The sequence below is a fragment of the Camelus bactrianus genome, chromosome 12, assembly GCF_048773025.1.
Source record: "Camelus bactrianus isolate YW-2024 breed Bactrian camel chromosome 12, ASM4877302v1, whole genome shotgun sequence".
Taxonomy (NCBI): domain Eukaryota; kingdom Metazoa; phylum Chordata; class Mammalia; order Artiodactyla; family Camelidae; genus Camelus; species Camelus bactrianus.
The window spans coordinates 32,443,438-32,454,856 of record NC_133550.1 but is presented as its reverse complement, the minus strand read 5'-3'; the positions used below and the strand labels follow the sequence as shown (position 1 = coordinate 32,454,856).

The 11,419-nt window shown below is 48.1% G+C and overlaps 1 protein-coding gene across 4 annotated transcripts in view; it reads left to right on the top strand.

The window, feature by feature from the left end:
• The first annotated feature begins 528 nt into the window (after positions 1–528).
• CHST11 (carbohydrate sulfotransferase 11) overlaps positions 529–11,419 on the top strand; it is a 245,495-nt gene continuing 234,604 nt past the window's right edge. Inside the window, exon 1 of one of the 4 annotated variants that reach the window (XM_045506976.2) lies at positions 529–1,163. In XM_045506976.2, the coding sequence (XP_045362932.1) occupies positions 1,046–1,163 (118 nt within the window). In that variant the 5' untranslated portion in view covers positions 529–1,045. The remainder of the gene's footprint in view (positions 1,164–11,419) is intronic. The other 3 variants (XM_045506977.2, XM_010970454.2, XM_010970453.2) reach the window with 3 other exon arrangements.

Below are 11,419 nucleotides of genomic sequence, written 5' to 3'. Positions count from 1 at the left end.
GTCGCCTGACCCCTGAGGGTTATGTAGTTTTCCTAACCCTGACCTCAAGTCAGCCGTCTTTAACCCCTTTCCAAAAGGTCGCTCATGCTGGGCTGTCGTTTAAAAGAAAAAAACCGAAACCGCTCGGTTCAGAGCTACAGGAAAAGGCCACTCGCTCCCTGGGGGCTTGGGGTAACTTCCAGGCTACCCTAACCAGGGATTCGCAGGAAACCAAGGATTCCGCTGGACCTGCTCTTCCCGTGTCCCACCCGCTCCCCGTCACTTCCCTCTTCACACGCCGGCAGGAGTGGGTGGCAGCACCGAGGCGATTTTACTCGTATTTTTTTCCTCCGAGTTTTGTCATGGAAACGCTGACACACACAGACGGCGGCCGGGCACGGCCGGGGACTGAGGGCTTTTGGGACCCTGCGGGAGCGCGGCGCGCGCTCCGCACTCCCCGGGAAACAGCTGGACGCGACCAAATCCAGGGTAGGGGCGGGGGGAGCGCGACGCTCCGCCCCGGCGCTCGGGTCCCTCCCTCCACCCTGCTGCTCTCCGCAGGCGCCCTCCCCTCGCCGGGGGCTGCGAGTTGCATTTGGTAAAACCCAGCCCCGGACTATACAGATCATTGGAGCGCAATGAAGTAGCCTTTGGAGAGGAGGGAGGGGGCCGGTCCGACTGCCACAACGGCCAGCGCAGCGGCAGCGGCGGCGGCACCATCATCATCGCTCGCACCCCAGCCGCCCGGCCCGAGAGGAGGCAGCGGCGGCCACCGGCGAGAGCGGAGGCGGCGGAGGAGAGGCGAGGAGGAGCAGCCGGAGGAGCAAGAGCGCGCGGCCGGCAGGTCCACGCATCTCCGCACTTCCAGAGCAACTCCGGCGCCTTCCACACCCCTGCCCGGGGCCGGAGGCTCCGAGAGCGCCGCGAAGCCAGTCCGATCCTCCTTGCGAATCCTGCCCAGCCTTGCTCTGCGCCTCCCGGGCTCCGCTCCGCACGGCGAGGTCCTCTTTTACGCGCTCCGGGCGCGCCTCCCGGACACCCGGGTCCCCGTAGCCAGGACAAAGCCATGAAGCCGGCGCTGCTGGAAGTAATGAGGATGAACAGAATTTGCCGGATGGTGCTGGCCACTTGCTTGGGATCCTTTATCCTGGTCATCTTCTATTTCCAAAGTATGTTGCACCCAGGTAGGGGGCGCGTTAGCGTGGTTTTGTTGGATATTTTCTTCTCTCGCGCGCTCTCGCTCGCTGTCTCACTCCGCCTGGTTTCTGCCTCTTCCAACCTTACCTCTTCTCCCTGGGCCACCTCAGGGTTCCTTGCTGACCGGGTCTGCCTGGATCACCGAGTCGGGATGAGGAGGAGGAGGGAAGATGTGCACGCTCTTGTTCTTCCTTCCTGCTCGAGGCTGGAGGATGGGACCAGAGCGGCGGTAGTTTTTTTTTTTTTTTCTTTGTGTCTCTGGTCTGCCAGTCTGCGAAGGTAGCAGGGCAAGACAGAGGTTGTGGGAAGCTCCTGGGGTGGGAGGTTGATTTGAAGAGAACGAAACTCCCTCCTCTCTCCTGCCGAGGTTTGAAGATGAAACAGGCGCTGGGAGTCGGCCGCCCCGCGCCCCAGCGCTCTGCCTCTTCCTGGCTGGGGGGCCAGGGGCGAAGGGTGCGCGCTCCAGCAAGGTTGCGAGTCCCCGCCGAGAGCTGGGGAGCCCGGGGCTAGGCTCCCACGTGTCCGGGGCTTGGCGCCGCGCTGAGCAGGTGTGGGGAGAGGTTGGGTGCTTGGTGCTACCCCTCACCTGGCTGGGGAAGGGGCCCGGCGCCGGCTGTTTGCCCCCGGGGTGCGGCTCCGCATTGACCTTGCGGCTGGTGCCTCTGGGCCTGCTCCATCCCCCACAACACCACCCCCTCGACCCTGCGCTGGGGGATTCAGAGCTCCTGGGTCGTGCCTCCGTAGTTTGGGAGGAAACTTTGGCCGAATCCTGGGCTGACCGTCAGATTGCATCCCCCACTCCTGGGTTCTGAGCATCTGGAGTCCTCTGGTGGCCCCGGCCGTGTAGGAATGAGCCCCCTCCTGGTAGCCCCCACTGTCTTAGACAAATTACGCACCTGAAATCTGGACTAGGGGAGGGACAGGGCTAGCCCCTTCCGAGGGGCTCGAAGGAAAGTTTGGGACTTGGGGAGGAAGGGGCGCCTTCGAGCGTGGCGGCCCCTAGTTCGCAACTCCGCTCTGAAGCCCAACAGGTAAAACCTTCCAAAGAGGCTTCCAGGGTAACGCGGATCTCCCCGTGGAGCCTTGGTCCTCCACTTCCTGCCCCCCAGCAAGCCCCTACGGGGCCACCTTGGCTCCCAAATACATTTTTCACGTCTCCGAGTTGCCCTTCTCTGTATAGTCACAACAATAATTTGCTTTTATAATTGCAAGGAAAAGGGAGCTGGAAACACATTTCCTTCCAGGGCTATAGGGTTGGTGTTTTCTTTTTGCCTCCTGCGTTCTCCTTTCAGTGAGTATCTAACACTTTAGCACACGCAGACCCGAATTCATCTAGCCTGCGTTTGGGTCCATGGCAGAGGAATAAAGCTGTTCTTTCCATCAGACAGGCACAGCTGCCGGGTGTGAGATTCCTTGACTGCCGGGGATGGGATGGCCCCTCTCCCCTGCTTAGTCTGGAGCAGTTGTTAAGGCGGCCACATTGCCAAGGATATGGTCATATGGCAGGACACTACCATATGTAACCTCAGGACATCCGAGCCAGTCTTGTAAAAGGTGGCTTTTGTTTGCAGCTGGGTATTTTTAGTTTCATGTCAGCAAACTACAGCGGTGTTTGTCTCCTCACCCAAACCAGTGGTTGTGAAACTTCTAAGGGAATTTAAAAATGGACCTGGCTTGCTTGCTGGCAGCCAGGCGGTGGTTGCAGTGGGCAGGACCAGACAGACAGCGGCATCCCAGAGACCAGGCCAGACTCCGCCCGAGGGCTGGGGGACTGGGTGGTGTGCAAACATACTGGGGCTCCAACAGTTTAAACAAAGGGTCAAATGATTTGGTCTAGACACTGCAGATGTGTTTGGGCCATTTAAAGTTTTGCCTGCACCGAATGTGCCAGGTAATTCTCTGCGGAAATGCCCGGAACAGGGATGAATATTAGTCTCCGGCAGGAGTGTACTTTAACCTGTGAGTTGTGTAGTGACATACTCACTAGTCAGACTGCTACTATCCATGGTTTTCATGCATCTTGTTCTTTTCTTTTCCTGTGTGAGAATTAGGAAATAATTTGCTAGCCAGAGATGCCAGGAAGAAACTTCCAACTTATAATTGGCACTTGCAAAAACTCCCAGCTCTATTTGGAATATTAAGGTGACTTGAAAGTGGCATTAGCCCCTTTCAGTCTGGCCTTTTGGAATCAGGGACAGAACCTTTTCTAAGGCTGTCCTGATAAAGCTTCTCTGTCCCTGAGCCTCTGCTTTCAGCCTTGGCCTCCCTTCTTGGTCCCGTTTCCTCCCCAGAAATGGCATTTGTGGATTATTTGCATCTATATGAGTATGCTCATCTGATATTTTGTCCCCAGTCCATAGCAAATACTACTTTCAATACATTCTATTGAACATAGAAGGGCAGGTAGCTCAACTGAAAGGTCTTCCTTATTTTGAATTACATATGGTTCCAGAAAAACTCCATGTCAATGGTTTATTATTACATGGGACATAAAAATATGCTTTGAGATTCTTATTAAACATTTACTTTTGCTCTCCATTTTATTAAAGCACACTGATGACAGCTGATGCTAAATCTTTTTCTTATCATTTTGAGTTTCCTTAAAAGTTAGCTGAAATTTGTTTCTTGGAAGGATTCAGGGTAATGATAGATGATCCTTTAGCCTGCCTCTGCAGTTTCTGTCTCTCCAGATCACCCTGGGAGAGGCAGAAGGGACCACAGCATGGCACAGATTGTGTTGCTAAAAATTTGGAGCCCTCTGGCAGGAGGGCTATTTCTGTTTCTATCTGGAATAGCAAAATAGTATTCTAAAAGAAATGGATTCCTGGCTTCATTGATAGCTAGCGAATACCTGGAGTGTGTGGGGAGGGGGAGAAACAATAAAAGGAGACAGCTGGTGGGGGGCTCGCTGTTGCTCCCTCTAATTCTAATTTGAGGTTCATTATCTTTTATACTTTTCTAATATATAAACTTGAATAATTGATCTTTAATTTGGTTGGAGGGTTTGGCAGAAGTGGGCCTTGACAGTAGAGGTGGTTTTCTTTAGATCTTTGACACTCTGGGTTAACAGTCTTAGGGCGGGGACCAGATTTTAGACCCCATTCTAATCCCAGTGTTTTACACAGTACCCGGCACATAGTAGGTTCTCAATAAAATAATTGCTGGAGGAATGCAAGAAGTGCCTGGACTCTAGGAGATCTGCTTCTTCAGTTTTTAGCAAACCTTGCCAAGATGTGTAGTCAGTAAGTCTGGCTTTTGGGAGGGAGGACAGGGGAAGGGACAGGGAGTGGGGGATGGAATAATTAATTCTCCGCCCTCCTGGGCTCTGAGGTCCCCTGAGTCTTGGATCTTGCTCACCCTGCACCAGACGGCAGCATTTCCCATGGCATAGATTTGCTGTCCTGAAGTGTGAGGCAGTGAGGCACTGCTGGGTGTCCTGGGCCCTGGGGAAGCTCGGCCTCATTTAGTCACTGACCAGTAGAAACCCATCCACATGAGAGATACCTTCTGTGGGCGTGAACTGCTCCTGATTTCGATGAGAATGGAGCTGCATGCCTGTGGTTTGTGCACATGTCAGAGCCATCAGTGAATGCATCCCGTGAAAGTGCATCCCCAGGATTGAAGTGTCTCGCCTACCTGCCCCAGCCGGCTGGCCTTTGATGGAGCTGTGTCGGGCAAGGCAAAGCAGAGGGGCCCCCAGGCTGCATTTGTGCTGAGTGTGTGAAGACAGCTCCTCTGAACCTTCCTTTTGTGTGACTCCGTAGGATTGTGGTTTTGTTTGAAAGCTCCTGTTCATAGAAGAGAAGCCTGCGGAGAAAGCCTTTTTTTGCTTTCTTTCTCCTCCTCTCTCTTTTTTCCCCTTTGCAATATGTTTACTTTCACTGTCGCCTGGGATTTCTTCGCCTTGGTTGAATGTATTGAAAGATTATACCCTTTATTTCCAGACTTCTTGGGTTACCCCTTTGTAGTTCACTTGATTAGACTGAATGTAAAATACTCTTGTATTATCATTTTAATCTAATTGTAAACACAGTGGGTGCTCACTTCAGAAAAATTTAGGAAGTACAGAAGAAAAACAATCTTTCATTAACCTACCACCCAGAGGCAATGGGGACTTTCTTCTGTAGATTACAGAATATATATTAAAAAATTAGTTGAGGTCACATCATGGGTTTTGTATCTTGTTTGATGGACAATATGTGTTTTAGACAAGTGCATCATTATAGTGACAAGTTATTAAGTTTAAAGACAGACAATTTAACCACAACTGTTTAAATTTATAGAGTTGCATTCACCTCTCTGCTCTTGCCCCCAGCCCCTTTGCAGGCTATCAGTCTGCAATGGTGCTGCTTTTTTTTCACCCCCTGCACATACTTAATTTTAAATTAAAGAATCTTTCTGCTGGTACATGAAATGAGTTTGGATCACACTAGTTTGTAGGGGCTGTTCTTATGTTATCTATCTGAAACTTCCTTTGAAAAGATGTCAGAAGGGCCTCAAATATAAGACTGTTATGAATCCTGGAAATAGCACTAAATAACCCAAGGATAAGACGTTTCCAGCATGGGGTGTCTCCTTGGCAGTTTAAATGTTTGCGCCTCAATGGGGAGTTCCATAGCTGCATGAAGATGAGACAGATACACTTAGGCAATTTCCTTTGACAGTTACAGCCACTGCCCAGGAGTCCCCATTTCTCTGCCTCTGAAATCGGAGTGGTGATCAGGCACTGGAGAGAGAGTGGTTGGGGAATTTCTGATGGGGCAGGGGTGAGGGACTCCACCCTCCTGCAAAGGTGGCTGCTGTTTGTATTTATCTGGATGAAAAGTCATTTTGCTTATGACGAGCTCTATCAGCAACAGCCATTTAAAAACAGGAAATCAAAGGCTTACAAGCACGGGCACCACCCTTTCCCTTCTTAAATCCACTAAAGGGACAAACCTCTTCTTAATCTGTTAGTAAGAAAGACTCTTGAAAGTCGCGACCACTTGTAAGGTCAGATTCTGAGCAAACCCGGAAGTTGTTTTACATACTCATTTTCTCTTTTTGTTTTTCTTCTCTTGAATTTTGAGTCCCCATCTTTATCCCAAGTGAAGAGAGAGGCATTTCATCTTAGGAGCTCATTGAGTGATCTGATCTGTCCATTAAAAAATCCCGGAGTTTGTAATGTGGTGTATTTTAGATCAGATATGACTGGTCAAAACTTGAAAGCAGAGTTGCGCTTTCTTTCTCTGTTTCTCTTTGCCCTCTACTCTGGGTCGTGTATTGTTCTAGGCACTGGGGGTATAACAAAACATGACTTCTGCCCTCATGGAACTTAGATTCTAGTGGGCTAGGCGGACATCAAGCCAAGGCAGAAGTCACATGTCTGGCATGTCAGATGGTGTGCAGAGAGAAGAACAAAGCAGAGGAGATGAATGAGGGCTGTGGGAGGCCAGGGTTGCAATTGAATATAGAGGTAATTATGGGATGTCCCTGATATGATGACACTGGAGAACAGAGATCTGGCCATGTGGCCACCCAGTCCCAGGCAGAATGTTCCAGGCAGAGAATAGCACAAGTCTAATCCCCGAGGGAGGCAGGACCCTACATGGCAAGCAGCTCTGAGTTTGTGGAGCAGAAGGAGGGAGCAGTTAAGATGATGAGGTGGGGAGACTGTGTGGACCTTGGTCTTGACTGGGACGGGATGGGAAGCCCTGGAAGAGTTTTCTCCTGGAGGAGGGGTCACAGAGCAGGGGTGGACATGCTGGAGCCTTTGTCTTGCAATTTTGTGTTTATCTTAAGGCAGCCATAGTGCCCTTTGGTGAAGTGGTTACCCTGTAAATCCCACTTTCCCACCATCAACCCCCCAAACTAGATCACCCCTGTTTTCCATTTTTTAAAGCAGTAATGTATGAATCAGAAAAAAAGATTTGACAAAAATTGTAACTGTGCTTGTGTTGGGAAATTCTTCAAATATTCAGGGTACGATCCATGGCGTTCGTAGATAAAAACAACCACAAATGGCCCCTGACTTGCACAGGCATTCAAGAAAACTGGAGACTGAATGGGTTGATGATTTGGGAGTGAAAGACCAGGGTCCCTGTGTGGGGACCCCCTACTGCCTAACCCCATGAACTATTATATTGTATCAATTTTAAGATACTCATTTTTTTTTCACATTTTTCTATTTGTAAAAATTTGTGTTGTAATCGATAGTGTCCTGATGCTGTGCCGACCTTTACCGAGGAGCTTTTTTTCCTTAGTGGTCCGTCAAGTGGTGGTATGTCTTACAGCTGATGCCCTCGGACCTGCTCCTGTAAATTGTGAAGTGCCTTCTGTAAACCATGGCACACTGTAACCTCAGTAAGGTGATGAAAAATGGCACTCCTGCAAGACTCAGGCTCCAACTGAGGGCCTGGAGGTACCTGATCAGCCCTGATCACCTGCTTTGTAAAGGCTTTGCCAGCATGCAGGCCTTTAAGTTTTTCCTGCCCTCCCTGGGAAATGTGCACTCTTTTCAGAGCCTTAGGGCTTGCAGTCAGTCTCTCTTTCTCTTTGGTTAACTGATGAGGTTGGTAAGTGTCAGAATGGGAATGTGGGAAAGTAAGTTATTTAACATGGGGCTTGAGCCTGGAAGTTCACGGAGAAATAGACATGGATGTTTCTTGGGGAAAGTGTCACCAGTGTGGATTTCTTTCAAGGCCGTTGAGGTCCCATGATCCTCGAGCATTTCTTTTCCCTAGCCTTTTTAGAAATGCGTTGTAGTTGGTTGTTTACTTGTACATCTTCCTCTTTTGAGAAACCTGTGCCATGTTCCTCTTTATAGCCTCTGAGTTTGGTCCAGAGATGCTTAGGAAACATTTAGTAAGTAAATAAGTGATTGGCCAAGATGCCTCTTCTGCCCCCACCCACATCCCACTAATATGAATAGAGTCCAAAGGGGAGAGCCAGCTTGGCTTACTGTGTCCAAACAGCTTCTGATATGGTCTGTTTCATTTACCTCCCAAAACTCTTTGCTCCTGGTTTGCTAGGATTCAGTCAGGCTTCAGGGCAGGAACTAGAAAGCGGTCTAGGTATTTTAGGCAGAAAGGTATTTAATGGAGGGAATCTGGTGCTTATAAAATTGATGAGAAGGCTGGAGGCATAGGGCTCTTGGCTGGGCCTCCAGAAATGGGTCCCAGCTAATCGTGGTAGTGTCTGTAATAACTTACAAGCACATATTGACATGACTGCTCAAAAAAAAAAAACTGACCCACCAAGCTTGCTACTACTTTCAAGACCATTTCTGGAACCACTGAATCCAAGAACAAACTAATGACACTGGGAATGGGGCGTCAGAAATCCTGATTCCAGAATTGGAATGTTCTCCACTATAGTCACCTCTTGACACCCAGAAAGCCTTTTCATGAAGCACGGTGGCCCCTTTCATGCTGTTGCAAAAAGCCTTCACATCCACATCACCACGTCTGTCAGTAGGAAGACAACCCAGAAGGCGGGAAGGGGGCCTTTAGCTCATGGCTTCTTTCTAAATCTTGAGTGAGTGCTTCTATTTCGGGGAACCAAATTCACATTCAGAACCCTGGTTTCAAGAAAGCCTGGGAAACACAGCTTTTAAATTAACAGCCTCTGCCATGTAGAAAGGCCTTCTAGAAGGGGGTGGAATGCATGATGAACAAACATCCAGAGTACTCACCACACCCTATTGGTAAAACATATTTGAGCAGATATCCCCCATATATTTTGCTTATGGAAAATTTATACACATTACTCCCATTATCCAAATATGTAGAATAAGGATATTTATAACTTTCAACAATAGTGATTGTCAATCCACATGTTCTTTATCATCTGGATAATTCTGTTAACTGACTCCTTGTCAGTTCTGATTCTCTCATCCTTTTTGCCTTGTAATGTGGCATACAAGACTCAGGGAAAGAGAGGAAGGCCATTTTCTTGTGTGTATGCGTTGTGAATATTATGTCCAAGCTGTGGTTTCTTGGCTGGGATCTCTTTAAGCTTCTATGCCATTTTGTGAAGATTAGTTTAGGTGACAGTAGACAGTCATATCTGTAAATCTACTTACGATTCAGCTGTAAATGATGGCTCATTGAAATATGCTGAGCGTAGTGGGATTATTGAGTTTCTTCACCTTGTGACTTTCCTCCTCGGGATATCTGAGTTTCATAAACAGCATGGAACTTGGTATGACAAGTTAGATTTGGGTGTTTGTTTCAATTCATATTTAACATGAATCTGTATTTTTAACATTAAGTTTCTTTTTCTAGAGTCAATGAAAATGGAAGGCCTGATGTTTCCTATTCAGGCCCCTTTGTGGCAGAGTGCACGTCCACTAGGCTTTGGAACCCAAGGTGTAGACTTGTCTTGAATGTAGCTGGGTGATTGGCAGGCCTGCCACAGTCAACTTTGGGTACAAGGACAGTGTTAACCCAGGGCTAGTTCTAGCAAGGGTGAGTCAGAGTTTGGCTTTAGATAAATAGTATGGGCAGGACTGATACTTACAGGATCACTGGAGCTTAACTCTAACTCAGATAGATATGGATTAGACATGAAGAAACCTGGTAATGTAAGTGTTTAAGTCCTTATCAATCTCTGGCTTAAGCGGTTATCTTAAAAGCCTTGTGAGAAAAGAAAAGAAAAAAAAAACCCACAAAGGCAACGCAAATGAAATAGGCTGGTGGCTGGGTTTCTGTTAGAAACTGTTAACTTCAAAGAATCCCGGAAGAGGCACAACACAAAGGCCCCTCTGAGGTGGTGGTGTAATGGGACTCATTACATTTCTTAACAGTTGACATAGTTTACCTTTAATGCCATTGTTCATGGTCATTCACTCTGGTGCAGAAAAGCACAGAATTTGCAGTCCAGAGACCAGTGTCAGGCCTTGGCTGTCCACTATATCCATTTGACATCACTGAAGAGATTTTTGTTGAATCCTTGTTGAGTTAGGCTCTGTTCTCGGTGCTGGACATTCAGCAGGGACAAGGGACAAAAGTCCATGTCCTCGTGGTACATCCGATGGGGCGGAGACATAATATAAACAAATGCATGTTTAAACCATAAATATGTTTGATGGTGACAAGTGCTACAGAGGAAAAATAAAGCCAGAAAGGGGGATGTGAAATAGAAGCAATGAGGGGACTGCTCTTTGAAATAAAGTGGTCAGGGAAGGCTCCCTGAGGAGGGGGCGTTAAAGATGGAGGGAGATACGGGCCCAAGAGGCAGGAGCTGAAGAAGAAATACAGATATTTATTGGATATTATTTATCGAAGGCTGACATGGGTCAGGTGTTTAATACGTATTATTCCTTACAGGAATCTGACATGGTCCACCTGTTATAATCACCATCTTACAAGAGTTGGGGGGAGACCGAGCTTACACAGGGAGGAGCTGATGACACTAGAATTTAAACGTGGCTGTCTGACTCTGTGGCTCTGAATGTCTAGTAGGGGCTCTCAGTTGGGGGTACTCTCTGCCTCCCCTATTTGGAAATGTGTAGTGATGCTCATTTGGCCTGAGGATTGATGACGTCAGTTTAGTGGTCAGGGCCAAGGATGATAGACATCCCGCACAGGGTGGGATCTTTCTGCCCATCAAATAGTCATCCTAACCAAGGGCTGATGGTGCTTCTCCTGGAGAAATACCTTAAGACTCTTCATGCTTAACAGCATCTGGCGAGGTACCTGGCCACCCTCCATGGCTTGGGAAAGTGCCCAGCATGCTGTAGGGGCTTAATAATCGATCGAATGAGTGACTGAGTGAAAGTCACAAACTCAGAGATTTGGTCCACCTCATTTGCCAAGTGAAGGTAGTAATAGGACCTCTCTTATGTGGTGGTGGTGAGGATTCAATGACAAATGAAATGTGATAAAGACATTGAAAGTGGATGAAAGGTATATGTGTATTGTTAAAATAAATGCACTGTGGTTCCTCATCCTAAAATTTTAATCTTCATGTTTACAACAGTGCTGTTAGATTTCATTCTGCTTGAAACCTGAGCGAACGTTTATCTGTTTCATAGGTGTGACCTACACCGTAAGGTTTGCTGAAAGTGTCGTGCTCCTAGAGTCCCACAATACCTTCCTTCTATACACACTGACCCGCCGCCTGCTGTGCTGGCCTTGTCCCTGCCTCGGTGTAGTGGTGTAGTGGTGTAGTGGTGTTGTGGTGTAGTGGTGTAGTGGTGTTGTGTTTTGCAAAAGCAGAATTTATCTGGTGAAAAATCAGCTTTGTAGTTTCATGCTGAATG